At 38.6% G+C, this 26,599-nt stretch overlaps 1 protein-coding gene across 9 annotated transcripts; it reads right to left on the bottom strand.

Moving 5' to 3' along the window:
* Positions 1–361: 361 nt before the first annotated feature.
* On the bottom strand, positions 362–26,482 carry LOC135585727 (uncharacterized). 9 transcript variants are annotated; one of them, XM_065101101.1, is made up of 20 exons: positions 26,032–26,482; positions 25,815–25,947; positions 25,294–25,385; positions 23,346–23,438; positions 22,580–22,676; positions 20,907–20,995; positions 18,740–18,899; positions 18,520–18,655; positions 16,955–17,048; positions 15,530–15,664; positions 8,494–8,594; positions 6,396–6,509; positions 5,478–5,698; positions 3,403–3,461; positions 3,142–3,327; positions 2,932–3,055; positions 2,729–2,784; positions 2,122–2,267; positions 1,870–2,037; positions 362–883 (listed from the first exon to the last, which is right to left on the bottom strand). In XM_065101101.1, the coding sequence occupies exons 4-20, from the start codon at positions 23,407–23,409 to the stop codon at positions 587–589; spliced, it is 2,247 nt and encodes a 748-aa protein (XP_064957173.1). In that variant the 5' UTR covers positions 23,410–23,438; positions 25,294–25,385; positions 25,815–25,947; positions 26,032–26,482; the 3' UTR covers positions 362–586. The 9 variants fall into 9 exon arrangements, with proteins under 9 accessions (XP_064957173.1, XP_064957169.1, XP_064957172.1 ...); XM_065101097.1 differs by having other exon boundaries at positions 23,346–23,511; XM_065101100.1 differs by having other exon boundaries at positions 25,294–25,534.
* Between the last annotated feature and the right edge of the window lie 117 nt (positions 26,483–26,599).

The following is a 26,599-nucleotide window of genomic DNA, read 5'->3' on the forward strand; positions in this document are numbered from 1 at the left end:
TTGGGTTGGGTAGAAAATAAGTTGGCACCACACCACATCATTGCTTTCAGATCACCTGCTAACATCCCCCAGTGTGTGTGGAGCTGCTTCTTTGTATCTGTCCCATCTATCAACCACCCTCAGATTGAAGACCCTTTAAGTCTTCTTAATGGGTAAAAATGTACTCGATCGACAACCATTATAAGTAAAGTAGGGGAGATTCAAATTGTTTGAAGAACACTGATGGTTGCTTGGGTCGCAAGAGAAATATGCACACTATGATGAAGACTAATTATTCATCATCATACTGAAACAGCAACATGATACTTTCATTTTGATGGCAGACAGGATACATGACAAATCACAAATTGCATGTTCAATATATAAGCCCAGAGTTACCAAAAACACTAATGATATAATGTGTTTCAAAACATAAACATCACTGTAAGTTACAACTAAGCTGCTTATTCCCCTAGTTTATTTGGAAAGCACAAAGGAAAACAGGAAGAGGAGACGCGGCTGACTAAAGATTTTAAACCTCTTTGTTAGAGAAAGAAAGAGATGCATCAGGGAAGAACACAATGGATGGAAAACTACAACCATGTACCTAGTTCAAAGATACAGGGACCTTTATTGTGGAGTCTGTGCAAATGGTCTCTTTAGTGGTTTCGCCAGCTGGGTGGTCAGCACACTCGAATCTTAGTCTGATATGCAGAGGCTTCATGAAGATCATATCTTCTACATCTTCAAAGGTTTTTGAAAGCAACCTAATGGATGCATCTTCTTCCATTTTTCTGACTTCATGCTTGTTGGAGTCGAGAAGCGTTGTCGCTCGCAAACTCCACTCCTCTGTACTACCTTGTGTTTTCTTTGGCTTCAGATAGACAACTGCCGATACCACCACCTAGGATCAAAAGCAATCAACATCATGTTACCACCGTATGTGGCGGACTAAACCACAGCGGTATTAATCATAAAAAGAGAACTTGCTACAAACCTCTGGTGTCGCAAGCATGTCAAAATCTAAGATATACCATAAAAGACTTCTTGCGGGTTAAAAAAACAACAACACAAATTGATACGTCAGAACTGCAACATAAGGAAACTGGTATTTGTGACTCACTGATGGGGTCTTATCTAAACCATGCATGACTGCTTGTACAAACACAAACATGAAATCATGAAAAATCAAGATTACCTCAAATTTTCTTGGACCACCATCTATCCTCCATTTTGGATATTTGATCTTATGGTCGTTGAACAGAAAGATGAAAAGAAAAGGGATAGACTGCGCACAATCTTTTTAACAGGGAAAAGTTATTTTCCTTTTGTTTCTCTTAGTATCCTGATTCTGGCTGATTGTTTTTTTTTTCTTGCTGATTTGAATTTGGGAAAAGCTATTATTTTCTACAAGCATGCATGATAATGAAATTCAAAAAGAAAACCAATATTGCAGGGGCAAAGCTAAAAAAAGGACTGAGTTTACATGGAAGCTTATCATTAGTGGTCAAACAATGACTCCATCTGGATGCATCAGAAATTTAATTTGCAAGGTTTTACATATGCACAAATAAATTAAATATGATGAGCCATATCGCCCCACTTTTAAAATCAGTTTACAAGGAAGATGTACCAACAGCAACACATCCCAGATCTGACTTTCATGCTTGTTTGTCTTGATAGAGAGATCTCCATCAAAAGAAAAGCTGTGATTGAGATGAAAAACCAATTTCAACAGAAAACAAGAGAACGTGCATCCATCATCACCAAAAGCAATCAAGTGATATACCTTCTGAATATTAATCCATCAAATTCCAGAGAGAATGAAATTCTACCTTGCTAAGAGAACAACTTTAAATAGGAGTTCATGAGAATAGTGAAACTGGGTACCTCAGCAGTCCCAGGACTTATGGTTAGAGAACAATCAAAATGAATCTTGTCCTTAACTTGGAAGTGTTCCTCAGGAAGTTCCTCTCCATCTTCAGAACAGGGTTCATCCTCCATTTTCGAAAAGGCAAGGTTATCCAATTCATCAAACCACTGCTGAGCAACACCAACCTTGCAAACCCACCAAAATAGTTTTGATTACTAGAGCAAGGGAAGTCACAAGAGTGAAGAAAAGAAAGGCCCTCTTCATGATACCTTCTTTGCGCCAGCAACTGCTCCCTGCAATCCAGAGAGTTCTGCAGCAGATCCTCTAGCTTGGCACCATATGCAACTTCTGTCCACTGGTGCTACGAGTTCAGTACCATGAGGTATATCCACAGAAAATTGTATATCACATCTTCCTGTAAAAAATCAGACAATGTACCATGAGTTCAACAATGTAGTTATCTCCTCCATGCCATACACCAAATTAATTCAAGCATGGTATACTGATAAGTTGTGACCAAGAAAAAGATTCCCAGAGATGGTAATCTGAGACCATGAATGCTTTTTCGTCTACTTCGTTTGTTTTTGGAAACCATGAATGTTAAACAGCTAGTATAGAACATTGTATAATATTGACCATTGTATATTCAAATGATATGAACATGATAAAGAACTACAACTAATGCAATTTTATCTGATTCATAATCAATCATTGACAATAACGACAGGGTACCTCCTGACATTTCAAAAGAACTACAGCAAGATACCCACCATCTATGCAGATTAAGATAATCTCTATGCTTAGGAATAAAAAAAGAATATAATATGTCAGACAAGAAAAGTATGTTATATGATGAACCAGAATCCTATTACTTACCAGGAAGGACATCAAAATGATGGAGTTGCTCACTACTAAAGCTCCCTGCATTTCCACTAGAACATGACAAGCATATCAAGGAATTAGAAAAACTAAAACATCACACCTTTAGCTCATCACTCAAAGGTAAACAGGCAATCAATCACTTGCTAGGTAAACAAAATTTCCAACTGAAAATAAAGATTGAAACCGAATCACCACACCTATTAACAACTCTTTCAAGAGGACAAACCATCCAATATGGTAATCCAAGCACTCCTAAGTTTGAAAAATGTAGAAATGAAATGCCCCTGGATTCTCGATGATATTTGAGGACTCTTTGACTAGCTTCATGGGAAGGAACATGGAACGTAACAGTTAATAAATTTTTTAGCGCAGAAAGAGAAAGTATAGAAGTTTCAAGGATAACCAACCTGCATCACACAAGATAACATCATTTTGGAAGCTTGCCACTGATGAAAACAAACCAGCAAAAGGGATTCCCTCAAACGAAAGACAATGATGAAGTCTCTTTGATGGCATATTCTGGTAAATATCCTTCAGTAGAGTTACTTTCTCCATTATCATGTCCCCGCACATTTCCATAATGTTGGAGACTCCTATCAAAAATCAGGTCTGTAGTTGAGACTTATTTGATCAAAGATACTAGTGAAGCCATAAAATAAAAGACATACCTCTTACAATCCTCTTAATTTCTCCAGTTTCCATGCTCACAACCCATAAAGTTTCAAAGCTGCAAAATCAGATTATTGATCATGCAAAGGTACCATACATATCTCATGCATTCAATGCTCTCCCAAGTCCAGACATTTTTCTGGGCAAACTTCTATTATATTTTCAGCCTGAACTCAAATAACAATCATTTCTTTATTTTTTGACAAAATAAAAATATCATAACCTATCACAAGAAGATAAAACCCAACTACCTAACTACTTTGACATTTAAAGAATGGTTGTACTTGCCTTTCTTTATATCTGGATATAGCTGATGGAATGGCTTATTTATTACCAACAACTAACATAGATAATAGAATGAAATCATAATTCCAGACTTTTACTTGTAAAGATGCATTATATACCTTTTTTTCTTAGGTATTATATCATGATGCTTAGAAAGAGCTAAACTATCAATCCTAGCCAACCTTCGTTTAGAGTCTAAAGTCAAGGTTCACTTAAAGCAATGGTTGAAGAACTAGTCTAGAACTGCTGGTGGGAAAGAGTATACAAACAGGTCTACCTATATAAGTTCAAAGTCAAGTAGTAGTTTATCCAAAGTTCGTCATACCGCAATATACCACTCGATATGAGCGGTACATATTGGTCCAACAAAGAGCCGATACGGGCAGTACATCACTATGCTCCCATGATTTGAAACCAACCATGTCACAGTAGGAAATTCTTTTGTAATAATTCAGCAAAAAAAATTATTATACAGGAAATATATTCTATTTTGATATATATTACTATAAAAGTTATTTATATGATTAAAAAATTATTCCTTAAAAGAAAACAATAAAATGTGAAAAATATCAACATAAACATTAATAAGAATAATATAGAAATATTCAAATAACATAAAAAGTTCAAAGATATAGAATAAGTTATTTCTAGAAACAACAAAAGATACATCCTGCGGGGTATAGAAAGTAAAATTTCCGGAAGCAGATGAATGACAATTTGCATATGGTAAGTTTATTCAAGCCTCAATCTCCTCCACCATCTCCTTTTCCTACTTGAGTGCCCACATGGTTAAGATAGGCCAACATTTTAAACTATTATGCCTATTTAAAATAGCATCTTCAAGTAGACAAATCTTCCAAATCATCTTCCATACCAAATGAACTACAATATTTTAGAAACATGGTGATAACGGGATACAAAGGTTTTGCTGACAAAATCTTTAGTGAGACAATGTTAGTTGACAGAAGTTGCTAATAAATCTCACCATTGGCATAGAGGTGAATATGCATACATGCATATAGACAAAGCTGCTCATGCTTAACCATGCCACAGTTTGCTTATGGTAGACACTTAAACCACCATTCTTGGCGTACTTCCAGGTCTTTATAAATGCTGGACTGCCACTGAAGATTATCAGATATGGCCAAATTCAGTGTTCTCTACAATGTGATACGATTATAAATAATTTCTATGCCTCAGGTCAATCAGAATACTGATGGAATGCCTCAACCAATAATTTTGTCACCTGCATGTTGAAACTATTGTTGTCATTTTATTTGACTGAAATCTACAGATTTGTCCCTTTGATTAGGTTAGCAGATCATTTTAAGCCTTAATACATGCACCATGCACATGAGGACCATAAATGGTGTTGAACTTTTAAAAGTCTTAATTTGGCTGTTCAATGTAAAATAACGGAATGGTTTATTTTTACCTTGACCAAGTATTTTAACTCAAATTGGGTGTTATACAAGTCATCCATCATCCAAGAAGTTTGAAAAATAACATGAACATGTAGATGACGCAATATTTAATTTCACACTTGTTTGATATCTACCAAAACCACAGGGCATGAAAATGGCTCCCCTCTAACTCAACAGTTCAACAAGAAATATAACTTTTGCAACAAGTGGAGCAATGCCTAAACACATACCAAAAGTTTTTCTAAAATTGTTGAAATGGTAAATGATCATCCAAAGCTGAAAATTTGGCAACATATTTATACAGTTTAAATTAAAATAAATTATACATATTCAGTTTAAATTAATTAGTAAAAGGCATATATCACCTGCGGTCTATTGTTAAGAGGTCATTATCCCTTGTCTTCATCAAATACCATGGAAATTTAATCAAGTCCACATCAAGCTCCCCAGCTTGTGAAACAACTTTAGTTTCCAGTCCAAGTTTATCTAGGATCCAGCTCCAAATACTGCTACTTTTCCGAACACAAGCAGGGTAAATTGTCTCCAACACTCTCTTTTCCATGTCAGCTCTTCTAATGGCATGATTCTACCAATAAATTAATGTGTAAAGATTAAGAAAAAGGAAGAACATATCACTAGTTGCATCTTCTATGCCACTTGTATAACTCTTCATTAAAGGAAAAAAAGTGGATATAAAATCAAACATTAATACAAGTTCACAAAAATCAGAGTGATAAAAAAAATTGAAGTAAAATGTGAAGACAGTTCAATATAATGCAGAACATAAATTCAAATCTATTATTTTCAAAATGAAGAAAACAATAAAGATAAAAAGGAACAAAACCAGCAACTAAAATGAGAATTCTTATGATGCATCACAACAAGGGTTGTAAACAAGTTGAACAAGAATGAAGAGAATCCTTGTTTGTGCTTGGTCTAGACGAGCATATAGTTGATCATGCTCATCTTGAGTTTGATTAAATTCACAGAATTTTGAACAGATTGAGCTTGAGTCAAACACAAGTTCAAATTTGAGCTGTTCATGAATGCAAGAACCATGAAAGCCCTATCCACGGCAAAGATGGATGGCAAAGAAAGTGGCACTATCCACAAGACCCTTTCTCATGTCTCTCCTGATCTCCCTCAATGCACCTCCCATTGCTTCATCACCGCTTGTTGCCTCATCATTGCCTTTAGAACTCTTCACAATGAGGTTTGCATTACAAAGACATCAGGTATAAGGAAGAATTGAGATGCGTTAATCACCATATTGTATGTCATACCTCAGAGTCCACAAAGAAAAGACAATTTTCATCAGGATGATAGAAGGATCCAGCAGGCCGGAACAATTTGGCAGATTCAAATTCACCATCCTCGAAACCTGGGGAACAACCGATCTGCAAAATGAATGAAATCACTGTATATTGTATTATTTGAATCATCAGATAAACCAGAACCCCAATTTATTCAACATTTTAAGAAAAGTTAACAGTATAAAACACCTGAGTTATTACTACCACCGTCAGAATAAAAATATACTTGAGTTAGAACTACCATCATCAGAATAATAAAGGATAAGGAAACGTTATGGCTTAGACATACCAATCTTGGCCAGATCGACAATGCGAGCTAGCTTAGATTAATGCACATCTAGGTTGGATCCCCATGGATTTAGGCTGGATCCACAAATGAGCATACTTGGCCGATCTAGACCAGAACCATGCTGATCAATATTAAATTTTTGCAGATTTAGGTAGGATCCAAGACAAAACCATATGAAACTAGATTACATTCAGATGGATCTTCATGAAATACATACATCCAGCATAAATTCAACACTGCATGATTGGAACATGAAATTTTAGGCTTCACTTTGCAAAAAAAACCATGATTAAGAAAGAAAATTAAGACACATGATATTAAAATTCGAACTTGATTTGGAGAACTAGAAATATGCCCCATATCCCATATCAATTTGAGAAATTTAATACAAAAGGGAGTTTTCAAAAACATGGAGCGTAAAAGAGTTGCTGGTAAAGAAGAAAGAAGAAAAGGGAACAGGTTAGGAAGACCAAAATTTGATGCGAGGGTACAAGCATCCCTACAGTCAGCTAGCATGCACAGGGCAGTGTGACTAGCCTAATTCTATAAGATCACTAGCGCCTTGATTCAGCTACCTTTTCTCTAGTGTGTTGCATGTGCAGCACTGCATGCAATTGCATCTCTAAGTTTCTAAATTCTATTTGTTAAAATATTACATTGATGCCATTTTAATTTCTTATAATCGATCATGTGAAAACATTTATGGAATTTTATATAAATGGTTTTCAAAAGCTAATTTAGATTAGGTTGTAGGATCTTATGATGCTATGATGCAAGTTTATGGACCCTCAATAGTTCTTGATAGGAGAGCAAGTTTAAAAATGTTGCTAGCAATAGTAGAAGATAACTAGTGATACAACAATAAGAAAAGCCAGTGGTGAAAAGCAGTGGAGATCACCAGCAGCCTGTGATCTCCAAGGAGATTTTAAGGTGCTGCTTCAAAAGCCATATGACGATGGTCTCCTTGTAAAGATTTCAAAATTTCATTTAGGAAGATTTGTCAGTCATTAATTTCAATATGACTTTACTTTTGTTAACAATCTTGAAAAAAAAGATTTAAAATATATCTGTATATGTAGATGCAAATGGAAACCATATATTTGTAACTGACAGTAACTGTACTAGGATCATCATTAGTGGTGGTGAGTAAAGTGTGAGAGAAAGCATAAAGGTAAACACACCTTTTTAGCACTCAATAGTTGCAAAGAGAAATTATAATAAAATCATGCCACTAATTTCTAGAGTAATGATGGGTGCCAAAGTGCTACTTTGATACATACTGTATGTGCTTCACTTCCTCATAAAAGCAGATGGAAGATACTATCTGTCAGTGCAAAGTAAAAATTTGTGTATATGACCATGTTACCTTCTTGTTCTTCAGGCTGCAATCTTATTCCAGGTTGTAATCTCGTTTCCTTAAGAACATGGAATGTGGACTAACACAAATAATTAAGTGTGACACTTGAGGAATCATCCTGTGTCCTAAGAGGTTACGACAACTTTTCATGAGTGCTAGTTTCAAAGCAATTCTACCTCCCAAGACTTCTGAGTTTGACAACTTTGCTACATGTAGATCAGCCTATGGTCGTAATCATCTCCTATTATTTTTCTTTTTAGGATTCCTATTGTCCTTTTCTCTTCTGATCTTCCTTGTGTTTATCTTAATAAACATAGCAGTATTCCAACGTTCGCCTCAAAAATCTCTAATATAGTATAACAGGCTAAAATTGAATATAGCATGTCTAAATGTAATCAACAGGCAAGCAGATTAATTCTTACACAATCCAAAATCTTCCCCGCACCATCACTAATGATGATCCTATGATGGTTACTGTCAGATATAAATATGTGGTTTCCATCTTCATCTACAGACACAGATCCTGGAATGGTCAAAAATAGAAATGCTAGTAAATCCAGAAGATAGAAGACCTTATCAGTGATTTTATTCAAATAAAGATCATACCAAAAATACTGGCAACCAGTCAGCAAAAATTAAACAACCAAATATGACAATCTAAATCTGTCAAGACTGAAAACAGCAAGTTTGAAATGGTTTACAAGGTATGCCATCTACCCTTTATTCTCCAATCATTGTAATTACAGAACATACAATCCATTCAAGAAAAAAAGAACATACAAAATGTGTGATAGATTTACAATTTGCATTACTTAACACCATACAAACAAATGAAAGAAGAAAATAGACAAAGAACATGTTGTCAGGTGATCTAGATTCCATGACTCGGAGCTGCAAGCAGTAGTGGGAAGACTCAGAGGACACACCATCAAAGAAAAAAAGATCCACCTCATGAGCTCTAATTTTGAGGCTCCCCTCATATAAGGCTCACAAACTAGCCTCATTAGCTTTCTCAAAATGTCCAATGTTTAAAATATATGGCTCTATGATGTTTGATTGTCTATGTTACCAATTGAGACATCAATATGATGAAAGAAATCAAAGTATATTTGATTTTTGAAGAAGTAAAAATATTTATTCAATTGAATAAATTCAAAATAAACAGAAGTGTCTGTTTGGTTGCAAGGAAAAAGATGGAAAATGATTATCCACTAAAAACTTTACACAAAACATAGGTACAAATTCATAGAAGACAAAAGGAGTTGATTCCCTTTCATTTTTCAGCTGTTTGAATTATATGAAAAAGTTACATAATTTTTTAGAGATATATGTTCAAATTTAACAAAAAAATGAGGATTTAATTTATTCTTTTTTTCATTTTCCACAGAAAATTTTGAAGATGAAGAGTTAACATTCATAAAAATGTGCAAAATAGTTTTCCAGATTATACAGATTTCTTACCATATAAACATATAAAAATTCAATTTCCATAGGAAAAACATACTTTAAAGAAGTTTTTGTTAATGAAAAGGAGAAACAGAAAATTTTGGTTCTGACATAACCCTGTTTCTTTATTATAACTTTTCTACAGTTACAGTTATTTGGTTTGTGTTAATTTACTCCTCTCAGTCACCACCTTTCATGATAACGATTAACAACTCAACATCCTAACCTTTAAGTTAATGGAAAAACAACATTTTCTTAATACTCACATCTAATTTCTTAACATTCAAATACTGCTCTCTCAATCAATAATAGAGATTAATAGTAGCTGTAGAAAACTAAAATGCAATCCTTGAAGGCTCAAACTTCAGTCTAATCTCTTTCTTAGGCATCCAATGGCTGTTTCCATGCTAGAAACTAACTCAGTTCAATGCAAAAACAAAAAGGATATTATAGGCGATTTATGCATATTGGCATGTATAACAGTTCATTCATGGAATGATAGATTCATATCTATCAATAATGACTGGCATACTGTCACGGACAAACTTCTAAACAAGGTGTTTGATGTAATGCTTATGTATGTCCGTGTCTTTTGGCATGTTCATGCCTTGTACAGAATGTAAAGGGGCGGCCGAAGGCTTAATAGTCCCATTTTAGTTGGGTTGGTGGCCTCTTTAGGCTTGTAAATAAAGGTTGTGTCATGTGGACACGCTCGAGAGCTTTTCGGTCTGTAATGGACCATTTTACCCTTTGTTGTGCCACTGTTCAGAGCTTGTAAAGTCTGTTTGTAATTTGCTTTGTCTATGAAGTGTTTTTCGGACATGTTTGCTTGTGGATCCCGTTTGAGGCGTTCTCTTTAACCCGTTCTCTCTTTTGTTGGTCCTAAGGGACAATGGGAGGCTTCGGGGAGGCTGACCTTTGCGGACGGACGCGCAAGGGTGCCGCACGACTTAGGCAAAACAGCTAAGTTCGTGTCATATGGTATCAGAGCGGGACAAGCACTCATAGAAACACTTGACATGCAAACGTGGGGGACCTAGCGGGGCTGCGTTGAGGGCAGTCAGCAACGCGCGACCGTTTAAGGGAAAACGAGCATGGAGATGTAGGGAAAAGAGTCGCTCAGAGGAGCGGGCATCTGAAATTGGCATTCAGAGGATTGGCCAACCCTTCGCGCAAGAGGCACCACGAGAACAGGCAAGCTTGGAAAAATTTGGAGCGCACAAAGGTTGGGATGGCTGAGTTTGAGCTACGGCTCAACGTTGACAACTTTACTTGATGGTGCTCAAGGCAAGCGAGGCGCTTGGCAAAGGACGAGACCATGCAAAGTGGAATGAGTTGCTCAGCGACCGAAAGAGTTGTGCAAAGCTCACAGAGGTGAGGGGAATTGCTAACTCGAAGAATTCGGTACTCATGCATGGGCTTGTATGCGGACGATGGATTGTTCGTGGCCATCCCAAGGCGACCGAGTCTCGGCGCTATGGAGCATTGAAACTTTCTCTTCGGCATGCGAAGGATACGTCTGGAGGAAGCTGAAGTGTGCAACGAGTTCAGCATGTTGCTAGGCCTTGAGGGGTGCAGTGGTGGCTGTATTGACGTGGAGGTGCAATCTAGCAAGTGCGTTTGCAGGAGGCAGAACAATGCACAGTTTATTCAGCAGATCGGAGTAGTCCAAGGGGATGGTGGTCTCCGAAACGAAGAGAGATGTTGCTCAAATGGGATAGTTATCCAGGAGGGATAAGTCCCGGCTCTCCAGAGGGAGAATCATGTGCGACGGACTACACATGTTGAGGAGGAGTACCTCAACAAAACAACAACTCCACGAAGCTCGATGGACTGAGCAAGCGGCGAGGAGTCGTCGCATGATCTCGCTTGAGAGAATGCATTGGTGGATGCATTGCGAGATCAAGTGGGGGAGCGACCCAAAGCAACTTAAATGAAGGCACACTTGGAGTCGATGTGGAGATCGGACTCAAGGGAGGGCTGACCCGTGGAATGGTGGGCACGAGGGCCACCATCGACTCAATGCAAAAACGAGGAGCGGAGCAACTTGGGTGTAACTTGGTGAAGTACCCAAGCCGCATGAAGGGAGCCAGCAGAGAAGTTGGAACATGGAGCAGAAGCACAGTGCATTCCTTAGACAGAGGTCAAAGACATGAACTCTTGCAGAGGCAAGAGTAGGATCATGTTGTTCCATGGGTCCTTCATTCTGACGGAGCGGACTCATCTTGCATGGTGCCAAAGACGAAGGGAGCTTCTAGGCACATGCACCTTATCTCGGAGGAGCATTTGATGGAGGAACTAAGGCGACTCAATTTGCGGAGGCGAAGTTGGGTTCAGAAGGCCTTAGCACGGGGCAAGAGGATGCAGAGGCGGGTACTCTTGAAGAATATGCCATAGTGTTGCCATTCGAGTTGCTATGAAGGAAGCGGTGCGCAGCGGAGATTGTGCTGGTAGGGGCAGAGGCCTAGGATCCAGGCAATGGTGCACAATTTACAGCGAAGTCGGTGGACTTCGGGAGCTTCTAGGCGACGGACTGTCCTAGAGCGGTGCTTCATCTAGGTGTGACCCAAGAGTGGGTGGATGAAGGTCGATTGCCAAAGGAGCGAACAAAATCGAAGGTGGAGGAGACCCTGCGATGTATTGGCAGAGGCCACACATGGAGGGTTCACAATTCGAGTTTATTCCACAAGGATCAGAATGCAATGGAGATGTCACCAGGAGGCGACATGGTGCAGCGGATCGTGGTGGGACAGTTCGTGGCAATGCGATACACACGACAGTCCCGGGAGGGACTAGATCATATGGAGGTATGATCGGGAGCTACTGGGAGCTCCGCTTTAGTGAACAACACGACGGAAAGAAGGGCTATGGATTCAAGGAGTGAAGGCCATGGTACCGCAGAGGCGGGTCTTCCGGGCGTGCACCAAATTTTGCATCGGATGAAAACCTTTGGTCATCAGCATATGGGGGCTGGGTTCCACCAAGGGAAAAGTTCGAATGCAAGTACCAGTGAGTCCCATGAGAGGGACTTGATCATGCAGAGGTATGATCGAAGCAGCTGGAGAGTTGGACTGCTCCAGAGCTCATATTCGCTTAAGGGAGCCCGACAAGTCAGAGGACAAGGTCGAGTAAGCGAACGTTGCTACCAAGGAAGCTAAGGAGAACAGAATCGATGCAAACCCTACAATGTGATGGCAGAGGCCATGCATGGGAGTTGCAGTCTGTCTTTCCATCGACCAAACAGACTGCTTGGAGAACACAGATGTGTTGAAGCTGGAGGTCGAAAGGGGCGAGGAAGCGACGACAAGTCCAGAGGGACTTAGCTACCGAAAATCAAGCAATCAGTGAGAATGGAGGTGGACTCAGAGGAGTGTCACGAAGGCATATCTATTGATTGTGAAGAAAAGGGATGTAGATGCGAGGCGACGGATAGTAGGGCCATGGGCATGGCAGCGCCATGGTACCGCAGAGGCGGGACTTCCGTTAAAGTCATTGATCCCTTGCTCTCACGGAGGGAGAGCGCTTGGTCGTGAAAGGGGCCGAGGAGGTGGAGCATGCAGAGGCAATCTCGAAGTACCGAGACAAGGCTGAAGGGCAGAGGCCAAGAAACTTCGTAAGACCGGTGTCAACAAGTTTCTCATCAAGATAGCCGTAAGTGAAGGACTTCGGGTCATGCAAGAGTGCACGACCAAGGAACGAAGCAGGCAGTACGTGGTGCTGTACCTTTGCTACTCAGTGGAGTAGGCGGCAGGGTTGATGGAGAAGACGGTACAATCCCAGAGGCGACCTCATCTATCAGAGAATTACTCCAAGTTGGGGTGAAAACTTCCTGCATTCCAGAAGTTCAATGGCATTGAGAAGGTGAATCACAGTAGCTAACTCAACGCAAGGAGTGCAAACACTTCAAGTGCTTCAGAAGTGTGAGCAAAGAGCAGGCGAAGGCCAGTAACCAGCTCGATGCATGAAGTACAACCTCGAGGAGGCGGGCGAAGTCAAGTAACCTTTGCCTTCTCAACTCTTAAGAGAATGGGCGAAACCGAGTACCCCAGTTCTCTTATCTATCTAGCAGAGGAGCTCCGCACAAATTCAAAGACCCTTCGAAGATAATGGAAGACAATAGTTGTCAAATCCTCACCAACGGTGATCAGTGCTACTGAGAGTAGATTGTCCGCTTCATTTCCCAACGAAATGCCAATCGAAAGCGGAAGTGATGCGAACCTACTTGGATGTGACAACTAACTGAAAGAAGAGTCAATGAGCAGATTTTGTGGAGGAAGGACCCAAAACTTCAGAAGTTTGCGAGGCGATGCTCGTTAAAGCTCCAACAAGCATCCACCCAATTCCAGCAGCATGTGGAAATTTTGAGAAACTGGCGCAGTAAGAATGGTCTTTTCCTTCATTTGGTGGATCCGCAGGAATCAACGAGGATCAACACAACTCAGCCAACCCCACACCAGAGTCAGAGTCATTGGCGAGTTGAAGCAGCATGGCGGATCAAAGGTTCGACTACTCAAAAACAGCAGCGGAGAGCAGCTGGGAGCCAGGAGGCGCATTGCAGCTGGAGCAGAAGATTGAAGACTCAGCAAAGGCGAAGAGTTGCAGTGTTCACAAAGGCTTCGACGAGGACGTCGAAGGGATAAGTGGGGGAGAATGTCACGGACAAACTTCTAAACAAGGTGTTTGATGTAATGCTTATGTATGTCCGTGTCTTTTGGCATGTTCATGCCTTGTACAGAATGTAAAGGGGCGGCCGAAGGCTTAATAGTCCCATTTTAGTTGGGTTGGTGGCCTCTTTAGGCTTGTAAATAAAGGTTGTGTCATGTGGACACGCTCGAGAGCTTTTCGGTCTGTAATGGACCATTTTACCCTTTGTTGTGCCACTGTTCAGAGCTTGTAAAGTCTGTTTGTAATTTGCTTTGTCTATGAAGTGTTTTTCGGACATGTTTGCTTGTGGATCCCGTTTGAGGCGTTCTCTTTAACCCGTTCTCTCTTTTGTTGGTCCTAAGGGACAATGGGAGGCTTCGGGGAGGCTGACCTTTGCGGACGGACGCGCAAGGGTGCCGCACGACTTAGGCAAAACAGCTAAGTTCGTGTCAATACGGCAAAGCTGGATGCAGAAAACTCTTCCACAAGTGTTTATATCGCCCTCAATAGCAACATTGTTTACATTGCTAGTTGAGTATGGATGTCAATCCACCACTCCTTGCTTCTTACACTTTCCTATCAATCATGCAATCTTGATTACATATTCCTATTCTTATTTATATTATTTTCATATTTTAATATGAACTAATAACCATCCCCCTATGCAGTCACAAACTCACAATGCACATAAGCCATACGATACAAGAACATCAACTTGTTGCAGTTGATTTTTGAAGCGTTGATTGTTAGAGCTAGCAAACTCTATATGAGAATAACTTTTATGTTAGATTCTGAATCCAATAGGCTTGCTCAAGTATGTGTCCGTTTATATACATTATCTAATAATTGAACTTATTGTTAAGAAAGAATCCACTTTATTAACTTGTTATGTTAGATTCTACATCTAATAGGTTTGCACAAGTATGTCTCTGTTTATAATTATCTAATAAATGAACTCATAAAAATTAAAAAGATACCACTTCATTATTCAACCTTATGTCACATGGTGCATAGTTATTTACCTTCTTCTTGACTACAAGAAGCAATTATTAGCGTATTACTACCTTCGTAAACATAAAAATATATCCATATAATATAGTATAACTAGAATATATAAAAGCAGTACAGTCGAAAAATCCATTTACCAAGATCATAGTAACAGACCAAAAGCTGTGATGTTATGCTCTTAAGTATCAACATGAGACAAGCATTAGTTATTTAAAAAGGATAAGTGAACCAAGAAGAAACATTGGTTATGGACATTATTGATTCCTTATAAAGAAGCAAAATCAGAAAGCCAACATAATGAGCTAGTAACATATATGGAAAAAAATCATAAGGATTCCAAAGAAACAGGAAAACATGTACCTGGATAACAGAGAATTAAGTTCCTAAGAGAATTAAAATAAGGTTCCTTTACAATCTCCATATGTCTTGTTTTATCGTCGGTATTCTGCATACCAAGAGCAGTTTCTTTCTTAAATGGGCTGCATTCCTCGATGGCTGCATGCAATCATAAATTGGAGTTAGTATGGGAAACTATGTGTAGCCCCAAACAAATATTCAATACTAGTTATGCTAGGTTGCATGGATTATGGAAGATGATTTCAAAATTTACAGAAAGATGAGAAAGAAATGATTGAGAACAGTAAAGCAAGAGATCAGTAGACTTATGGAGCAGTAAAACCTAGCTCCTTACCACAATACAGGCAATCAAATTTCAACTATGGATTCAAGTAAGGTATTATTAAGGAGGATAGCTCCTAATGACAACAGTAAATGCAAAACTAAAAAAACTAGCAATATCAAAATGTAGAAGGCACAAAACTAAAATGCTCCTGTAAGTTCCTACATATGAGTGAAAGGAACCTCATGATCAATGTTTCATGTACCTGATGGTATGGTAAGTACTGAGTCTATTGACCAGTGCTTACTGGTCCAACAAAGGGCCGGTGTATCAGACCATATGATACAGTATCAGTCAGTAGTATTTTTTTATTATTTTTTATTGGTACTGGATTGCACAACTAGTATATCATGTAGTACACTTGTACCATACCACTCCAGCGGTTTATCAAAAATGATACATGATCAAAATAGGAACGTGAAGGTTTTTGTAAACACTGATCAAAAGAGTATTAGGTGAAGTTTGGTGTATATCCTATTACCAATATGGAAATGGTTATAGAATACTATTTGATAAAGTACACTCATGACCAAACCTACCAGGCAGTAAAAATCAGGTTGGTGTCGAGCAAAATTCTAGAATGAAAAGTTCCTGGAGGTTATACATGATTTATATATTTCAAGGAAAGCCATATAGATGACCTTAAAGGTAAACTATATGGATCAATGTCAAACAAGTTGGTCTCAATCAGGGAAATTTGCCCTCATGGCAAGTTAAGATAGATTTGCATGAACAAACTTTATCAAGATGTCAGATTTTCATACAAGTCAGCTGGCAGATTCCAAGCAAGAATCAGCCGGATCGGCTTGAATGTCTAATTTTTTAAAGATCAGGCAATTTCAGCCAAGTCTAGCCAATTTCTGGCTGTGTCTGAAAAATTAGCTACTATATCATATGATACTTTTGCAAACATGATATCAGTATGACAACAGGTTGCACTAGAAGTTTAAATTCTAGAGCTGCTCTAAGCACTAAAGAAATGTTAAATGACATGATTGCATAATCATAGGGATATCAGGGAATAGGTACATTTGAGCATACTGTTACCGAACAGTATACAGTTAAAATCTAACCTAAATGCAAAAATAAAAGGATGAAAGTTTTACCTTTAGCAATCACTCTGTGATCTATGTCCAGATTAAAATGAACAACATGATCAGTAGAACCTTTGCATAGCAAGAATCCCACATGGTCCATTATCTGAATAAATCCAAGGCAGTAAAATTATGTTAAATAACAAATGAGCAAGAGATGGAAAATCAGGAAGTTCACATCAGAAGGCACATCAGGCTACTGATTGCAGATTAAAAGGGAAAAAAATGAAAAGAATCAGATAGTTTTAAGTAAAACCATTTATGTGCTGCAGTTTCAAGTTTCAACCAACCTGAACAGTATATAAGATGAATTCTTGGAACAAGCTAAATGAAAATTTTACTCCAATTCTGTTCAATTAATAAATATACATTACTCGTCATTAGAATTCTTAACTGGTAAATTGATTTCTTGGTTGCAATCTCCTTTTTTCAAAAATTAATTTTCATTCATTAAATTTAATTGTCTACAGGCCCTCGCACATGCACTAGCCACTAAGATATCTCAATTGAGAAGTCATAATCTTTCTAGATGTATAAAGATTCTTCCAACAGCACAAAAAAGAGACATGAAATATGCAAAATATTTTGAGATTCAACATGTGAACAAGTGAAGTTACTCAACGTGCGAGTGAGGCGAGGCCCGAGCACCCAATTAGTGGCTAGGCGAGCGAGTTCAACCAGGTGTGGCCTAGGCACTAACTTGGGCCCAAACGCTGAGCAGGCTAGGTGCCCAACGTTGGCACCTAGCCCGCCTGATTCAGGCGCCCACTTGATTCAACTCAGGCAGGGTCAAGCCTAAGTCACCCCACCCCCCCCACCCCCCACATTGTGCCCTAAACGTAAAACTCTCTCCCCCCAGCGACTTGGCCATAGCCTTGATGCACAACAACTAACTTCGTCTCCATCGGTGAACATAGGCAGCGACGACGATGTCTTCCTCCGATGATTTCTTATCGTTGCAGCGTTTTCCTAGGCGAACAGCTTCTTCCTCTCTCTCTCTCTCTCATTCACTTTCTCCTCTTCTTCCTCTTCCGTCGTTGTACACTCCTCCTCCCTCCTCCCTCGTTCACCATACCCCCCTCGTTGCAGCCTCTTGCCTCATCGTAGTTCCCCCCTACCCCGACACCATCATCCCTCTCCCTTCTCCTCGTCGCAGCCCATGCCCTCTTCCTGGATCCGTCCCAATTCTCCGACACCAACCTCCCTCCTCCCTCTTCCCTCGTCCATCAACACCACCTCCCTCCTCCCTCTTCCCCCGTTCCTCAACACCATGGCCCCCTCTCCCGCCCCGCATCCCCCCCCCAACCCCATCCTCCCTCTCATCGTCTCAGTTCCCTCCCATTCAAGAAAGTGGAAGACTAGAACCATTACATTTTGCATGCAGAGGAACTTCCTTATTTTATATGCAATCAAGATCTTCAGTTGAACTATGTCAGACATTTCCCATTACAGTCTTTTAAGCATCTCTTTTCTCCAAGGCTTACATCATGTCACATAATACATCAATCACATCTCTCTGCACTACTCATTTTCTGCCAGCATACACAAAAACAAAATAAAAGAAGCTCATGCTTTACCTTCATAAAATCCTTCTTTAATACCAAGATAGGAAAGGTGACATACTCCTCCATAATGGCTTCAGTGATCCATGCATGATTAGAAGCTAAATCAATTGAACTACAACATAAAGCAAGAACATTAAGTTCTGGATACCTACAATGAGAAACTTATTGTCAGTGACCACCTTACTTTTGATGAAAGCTCTACAATTATGAGAATAAGCTTAAACACAACTACCTCTGCTGTAGCAATTTTACCCTATGAAACATAGTAACACGTTCATTGTAACCAACAATGTCTGTGTCCTTGGTAATTGAAAACACAAGCACTAAAAATATTCCATCCTGATTGGACTTTGTATTGCCACCAATGTCATTCAACCAATAATGATTTGGTCCTGCATATTGGTAAGTACATATTATATGTTCATTAGGCTACAAAGGACAATACTTAAAACCAAAAGAATCAGTGTGATCTTCATCCAATCATCCAAATTTAATCACATCAGGAAATTAAAAATTGGCAGAATTCACCAAGTTGTGACAATTTTATATGATCTTGGCTAATTATGTACCGAAAAAACAACAAAAAATGTTCGCATATTTAGCCTATTAACTTGTTGATTTGCGACCAACTCTCATGTCATGCACAAGATGAGGTGTAACATATTACTAGACTCTAAAACGAAGAGAACTGTCACCCCAAAACAACACTACCTGTCTTATTATTCTTTGATCCATCAGCTACAAAAGACCATATCAATTTAGCTCCAAAACAAAAAAAAAATATTTTCATATGAATTTAACAGTTCAGAATGACTCAACATCATAAATCATTCAACATTACAAATTATGCAGAGGAATGTTAAAAAGAACATATTTACCAACTGATGCCAAATAAAGACACAATGAGTGAGTCAAACACAATGAAGTTTAAATTTGAAAACAAATATGTAATTAAATTCAAAAGATAAGATGTTTCAGTAAAATTTTAAGCTTTACTGTGAAGTATGAAACCATCTGGTATTCCTGAGCACTCGTGCAAAAGACTCCCCAAGAAGACAACACCTTTCAGTTATTTATCCTTGCAAAACCTATAATAGTTCCTAGTCCTAAGGATGAAGAAGTTATCCCATGGGTTCCTTTATAGGTAACTTATTAGCACACTTTAGTTCATAACTTATTAGCCAACTATATCAGGAATAAAATGACAGATGGCTGTGATCCCCTGAACTCAATCAGACAACACAATAAATTTTACCTTTTGTATGTTGTGAACACTTATTTTACATTGTTTGGACTTTGGAGAAGCACTTCTTGTGAGTTGGCTTACTTTCTAACCCAGATTCTAATTAAAAGGTATCTTCATGCGGTTGTGCATTTGTTCCAGTTGTATATAGTATGGATATTTTTAAAGAGTATTTCTGCAGACTGATCATTTAGATTCAACTTCCAAACTGGGAGACAAAATTAAAAACCTGAACCAGCAAGATGAAATTAGCTAACTCTGAAGTTTCCAGCAAGAACCAATCGGCCAAAAACTGGTATAACTAATTTAATGTAGTAGCATTTATTTTCACTAGTTTCCTTTGCCTTACGATACAACCTAGCAGGCCAGTGATAGTAAAACTAACCTTAAGTTACTCTTAAAAGCAAGGTTCATAATTTCGTATACCGAAGATGTAACAGTCAAGGATTAGACCAGTATGATACCAGTAAAATGAGTACCAGTACGCCAATAAGTACTAAGTTTTGAAAAGGCCTAAAAGAGTTGAAACAACAAAAAAATAAAAAATTGCTCAGTGCACAGTATCAATCCTGAATCAAGTTTATCAAGTGATACAAGGATTGGACCATTTGGCATGGGTCTGGTACCAGCATACTGCCTGGTTTACATTGGTTCGTATACTGACGAATTGTTAGACCTGTAAATATCTGTTGTAACACATTGTATTGAATGTTATTGCAAACCTTGTTTTTACATAGTTTGTTCGATTTAATGTTCTCTAGTCACTTCATACTTTTACGCAAGGTTTGCAATATCGTTTTCGATGGGTACTGGTGGTATTTACCACTCCAACAAGTTACAACTACACAAACCAGTGTAAGCAAACAATACTCAGGACAAGGCTTCTATGCTGCAGTACAAGCCCTGTTCATAGTAAAGCCATGTGCATGGCCGGTACCACCCAGTGAGGTGGGCAATTTTTTTTATTTTTTCAGCCTTTTTAAACATTTTTCGAAACTTACTATGTACCAGCATTCCAAAACTCGATATGCCGATACGGATGAATACCGTATAAGTCCAAGAAACACCAACTTGACAAAGGTGGAGAATATCAAAAGGTGGTACCGACCATGTAAGAAGTCAAAAGAATATCAAAAGGTGGAGAATATGAGATTACCTTCAAGCTTATGAAAAGCAGACTTGACAAAGCTCAATATATCTGTTTGTGAAAATGAACCATCATGAGTTTCAGACGCAATCGAGCACCTGAGAGGCAACTACTAAATTTAATTAGAAATGCATTTTACACCAAAAATAAATTAAATGCACGGATGATGCAGATGGGAATTCCTACCTACAGTAACTTGAAATGGGCAAAATAAATCCAATAACTAATTCATTCCTGAACTGTGAAAATCCTAGTAAAATAAGTCGCACAATTAGAAAAACCACTCTGTTGAAGCTTGCTGGGAACCATGCAGATGAAAGTCATCTTGGATGATCAAGTAAATACTTGCATGTGATGAGAAATAGAACAATAACAAAACAAGCAATAATGTCCCAATTTATTGTCTATGTGGATATTCCAGCATTGCTAGTCAAAGAAAAGCAGTCAAACCATTTTTTGTGGCTTCTAATAATGTCTTTGTAAATCCTCTTCTATCTCCCTAATTATATTTAATTCAGTGTGTATATAGGTCTTCTTCGGAAATGCATGTATCTTATAAAATGATTTTCCTTCATTTTATACTTGGTCAGAGCTAAACCATTTGTAGGCTAATCAAATCGTTAACCATATATGTTAAACAACTGTTTTTTTTATTATATCATTGTCCACATTCTACAAGGCTAGACCAAAAATAATATGACAATTATGACACAAGAACAAAGAAGTCTAATTGTTGTTGGTCAAGAGGCTACAAGTGAAGATAAAATATTAAACCTAATTTCACAACTTAAATATGCAAAACACTTCTCCTAAAGCTTTCAGCAGTACCTTCCCTTATGCGCAATCCTAGTCAAACATGCCAAGATAAAAATTTAGTGTGATTGAACAAATTTGACAGAAATATATTCAGTTAAACATGCAAAACAAATCTTTGAGTGACTTCATCACATGCGGATTAGGCAAAAGGATTTATAATCAATTCAAAGATAATCAACTATCTCACAACTTTAGAAATAAGAAAAACCATAAATAATTCACAAGTAAAAAGAGAAGGCTGGATTGTCTCTCTAAAGACCCGGCTCAATGTTGGGGATAATTTAGACTTTTCTTGATCTTGTTGCATTTCCAGTCAGATGAGAACTAATGTAGACACCAATTTGTTTATGAATCTTTTAGGTGCATTATTTTCCTTCCTTATCATGTTTTTGTTCAAACTCAATCAACTTGCTTCTGTGGCTTCGTTTACCAGAATAAGACCAACTTTTTATCTGCCAATATCATCCTCTGCAAAGCCTATATACTTCACCATTTCACCTTGCCTGTCATCCAAGATATAAAGCACAAACAAGTTTCCATCCCAAAATTTCAGCTGACAGTATGATGTTATGTGCTTTCTACAACCATCATCGAAAACAAAAAACATTTGTGCACATCAAGATATTCATGGCATATAATGTGCTTCTAAGTAGCAAGCTAACACTTAAATATCATCCGTAATCAAGTACATGATGGAAAAAATCTAGTCTTGTCTGAGGAGAGTGCCACTGATCTCTTTAAACTTGATTGTTTTCAAGTATTTAAACAAAATCGACTGTTATCTGACAGAATGCAGGTCAAAGCTATGCAGGAAGGTAAACATTGATACAAAGGAAAAGTAATTTATAGGCAGCAAATCAAATTACCTGGGAACATAATCAACCTTTATACAATGTGTATCTGTTGTTTTTGACAAGTGATGTAACAAAGAGGTCACTAAAAAGCCTCTCCCCAGTGATGATTCTGATTAGAGGAAAAAAAATATAGAGAAGTCAAATATGACTGTGAAAACTCATCATGAAATGATTAAGCAACTTAGAAAGGAGGCATTTAAGCCTCCTTAGAATAAATGATTGGCTATATGAGTTTCAAATGATTGGCATTCAAAATGAACAAATTTTTCCTAAAAATCAATGTTGATGAATTTCAACTTCCAATTGTCCAAAATATTCTCCTACTTATACAAACAATAAAGATTAAAGTACATATTCCTGTTGTCCATAAACTTTCTTTAAGCTGAAAAGCAAAACTAGTAAAGAAATTGCCTTCTAGTTGACTTTATGAAAGTGTTGGATGGTGCATTTTAACTTTTCATAAATAGTCAAGATTTATAAGAAAATTGACTTGCACCACAGGCAAATGCGATACATACAGAAGGTCATTCATGCAGCTTCTTGTTTTGTTGGATATAAATGCTAAAGAGAAATACCCATAAAGACCTAGTCAAGAACTTGGATAAGATGACTATTCAACATGTTGTCTCCTACCATTTGAAATTGAAACTTAGTAACAGGAACTCATCCATATGGTGCTCCTCCAGTGATTTGCTACATCATCAACTGATTATGCACAAAAAGCAAAACATGCAGTGACATTGAAAATATAGAGACAATGTATTAGCCAGAAATTTACCTTGGTGTTTTATCATATACATTCCTTTGGCTAGTTTGGGCAAAAATCTTCTACAATGGTACATGGTACAGAAGCCCAGCCAAAAATCCAGATCTGCAACTCAACAGATGAATGTTTTCATGTCAACAGCGATGGTCAAGAATGGATGGTGAGCAACCACAGAACCCTGAATATGTCACAAGAAACAAACAAAATACAAGCAAGATAAGGTTGCATAATAAGCTTTCTTAGTAAAAGCATATTGCTGTATCTAATAATCTGGACCACTAAATTAGCCTTGATGTTGTTGTCCAAAATATAAACAGATATGAAAAAAAGAAAAAAAATTATTCAAATGTGCATAAGTTAATTTATTCATCAAGAAAGAAGGCCATTAAAGATGGCCTAGAAATCATTTGCGAGAAAATTTAAACTCTTACTAAAAAGTAACCTATCTTGATCTAAGAAATAGCAAGAAGAAAGAAGAAGATGATGGAAGAAGAAAGAAGAAGAAGAAAAAAAGTCGCTTATTCAGAAGTTGAGACTTACGGCTTTGTTGTTGTTATTGTTGTATTCAAAAGTAAATAAATTAATTTGTTTATTAGAAAAGAACAACATTAAAAATGGCCTAGAAGTCATTTGTGAGAAAATTTAAACTCTTAATAGAAAGCTCTTCGATGATAAAGAAGAAGGAAAGAAGAGACGGTGGAGCAACAAGAGGAGGAGGAAGCGAAGGCGGTGGAGGAAGAGAAGACAAGGAGAAAATGCACCAAGAGAAGGAGAAAATGTACCGAAGTGGGTAGGTGCATGGGCGACAACGAGCACAATGAAGAGGATGTGCACCACCGTGGCCATTAAAGATGGCCTAGAAGTCATTTGCAAGAAAATTTGATCTCTTAATAAAAAGCAAGCTTTCTTGATCCAATAAATTCAATTTTGGCTATCAGGAAGAGGAGGAAAAGAAGATGTATTGGAGTCGACGACAGGTGGTGAAGGCACGGGCAACGATAGGCACTTGGGCAACGACCGGCACGATAGAGAGGAGACGCTCCTCGCGAATCCTACCACATCGCATTAAAAAGGTTAAAAAAAACAGAGATTTACTATTTAGAGCCCCTTTTTACTAATGACAACCACTTAAAATTTTAATAAAATACTATTTTACTATTTATAACCTCACTAATTTTAATTTATCCTTTTTTTCTTTATTTTCTTCCCAACCCCTATTGTCACCTGCACACCTTACCATTGTCAACACTCCCTACGCCCTGCACTTCGCCAACACTCTCCCCTCTAACAACCTATCACAGACAAATTTGTAAACAGGGTATTAGATGTAATATTTATGTATGTTTGTGTCTTTCGATTTTATTCATACTTTGCACAGCATGTAGAGGACTTGCAATAAGCTCGACGGTCTCATTTTGATTGGCCTTTGTGATCGTTTTAGTCCTATAAACACAAGTTGTGTGCAATCATTGCGCAGAGGCAAAATTGCATAAAAACAAACCATCCAAGCAACTATTTTGGACGTTTTCTAACTCCGTAAAGTGGTGAAGAGTGTCAGTCGGCACAACACCCAAGAACTACCAGGGTAGCATATGGTTGGATGGGCCTTTGTGGTGGTGTTTAGGGTTGATTCGTTATCTTATTTCATAGCAGTGTCACGTGGGTACTTGTGAAAACTTTTGACCATGGTGGACCACCTTGGATTCCTTATCGCACGATCGTCCAAAGCTTACGAAGTCTATGATTATAATTTACATTGTTTATCAAATATTTGCTAAAATATCTACTTGTGATATCCCAAATTAAATGCTTCCTCTAATCCATCTTCTCTTTTATAAATCCTTTAGGGATCAATAAAAGGTTTTAGGGGCATTGACCTTTTGAAAATGGAGCCGCAAGGGTACCAGAGCTGAGGAGAGAGGAGGAGGAAGAGAAAGCGGAGGAGAAGGAGGAGAAGTACCAGAGCTGGCGAAGGGCAGCGGCGGATGGAGGACGCGCGGGGGTCGGCAGATACGCGGGCGGCGGCGACGGGCGGAGGGAGAGGAGACGCGCCTGGCGAGTCCTCCTCAAGTTAGAAAGGTAAACCACGGGGTTTAAGGCGTTAAGCAACGAACCAGACCGGACCACCCGGATTTCTCGCTCCGCATCGTAGTCGGAGGTCGGACCAGGACACACCGGCCGAACCGGAAGAAATTAAAAACCTTTGAATCAGGATAAAAATAATAATAATCCTCAAACACCGAAACCAAAAACCAGTTGGATCAGTATAACGAAGATTAATGCGGGCATAAAACCCTAGAGGATTGAACAGTAGGTTCCACATCAAATATGAAACTGAGATTCCTCAATCTCTCGAAGCATAAATTCCACGAAAAAATGAGAAAAAAATCATTTTTTACCCGAAAAGAAGGAGTCACACTAGGAATCGGACAACGAAACAAAATAAAAGAAGCAGATTAGGCTCTGGTGGACGGGGGAGACCTTAAGCAATGGGCGTCGCAAGAGAGCAGGTTCTTCTAAGATTGCGACTGAAACGAAGGCGCCGCTACCAGTCGCCGGTGGGAGACGTGGAGCCGCGTGCTGCCATGGGATCTTTCGAGGGGTTTGCGGTTCCCTGGAAACAATTAGGGTTTGATTTCAGAAGCTTCAAAAACCGCCGTGATTGGAAGCTCATACCCAGGCCGGAAACTTTCATCACCTTATCGAGCCCCAACGAAGTCGTGAGAGAAAGCCCGGCCTGTCATGGGAACAGGCCTTTCATGAAAGGACCCAGATGTGTGGCTGAAAGTGACATTTAGACGAACATCTAGTGGGCACACTCAATTTTCCTGATAGAATGATAGGAACTACTAAAACCAAAAGACAAGTCTTGCTTCTCTTTTCTCATGTTATTTTTGGACTTATCTTCTTGCTTGATTCTACTGGCTCATGGAGTGGGAATTGCACTATGTGGTGGCCATGGCTGTGAGTTCAACAAATGCAGAACGGGTGGATCTGAGGATGCATTATGGAATTCACAACAGGTGGAATGGAAGGCACTCATAAATGTTCAGCGACCCAATTCACAACAAGTGGAGTAGCTGACACACATCACTGTTTAGCTATCCCTTAGTCTGTAAGCCACGCTATCATCATTGTGTTTGCTAACAGAAGAATGTACCGATTGGCACAGTCGATGAGATGTCGACTTATACTAGTACAGCTTTTATGAGTCCACTACACGTTATTTAATGGAAACCTGCGTGGAAGCCAATCTTGTCGGTTGC

The sequence above is a fragment of the Musa acuminata genome, chromosome BXJ2-3 (genome assembly GCF_036884655.1).
Source record: "Musa acuminata AAA Group cultivar baxijiao chromosome BXJ2-3, Cavendish_Baxijiao_AAA, whole genome shotgun sequence".
Classification (NCBI taxonomy): Eukaryota; Viridiplantae; Streptophyta; class Magnoliopsida; order Zingiberales; family Musaceae; genus Musa; species Musa acuminata.

What these genes read in the sequence shown, in the direction of transcription:
- LOC135585727 (XM_065101102.1), bottom strand. Translation starts at nt 23,409, where the DNA reads ATGTACCATTGTAGAAGATTTTTGCCCAAACTAGCCAAAGGAATGTAT. An exon ending in GTATATGATAAAACACCAAG is followed by an intron (nt 22,677 to 23,345) that starts GTAAATTTCTGG and finishes TCCTCTAATCAG; the next exon opens with AATCATCACTGGGGAGAGGC. An exon ending in AATTAAGAGGATTGTAAGAG is followed by an intron (nt 3,328 to 3,402) that starts GTATGTCTTTTA and finishes GATTTTTGATAG; the next exon opens with GAGTCTCCAACATTATGGAA.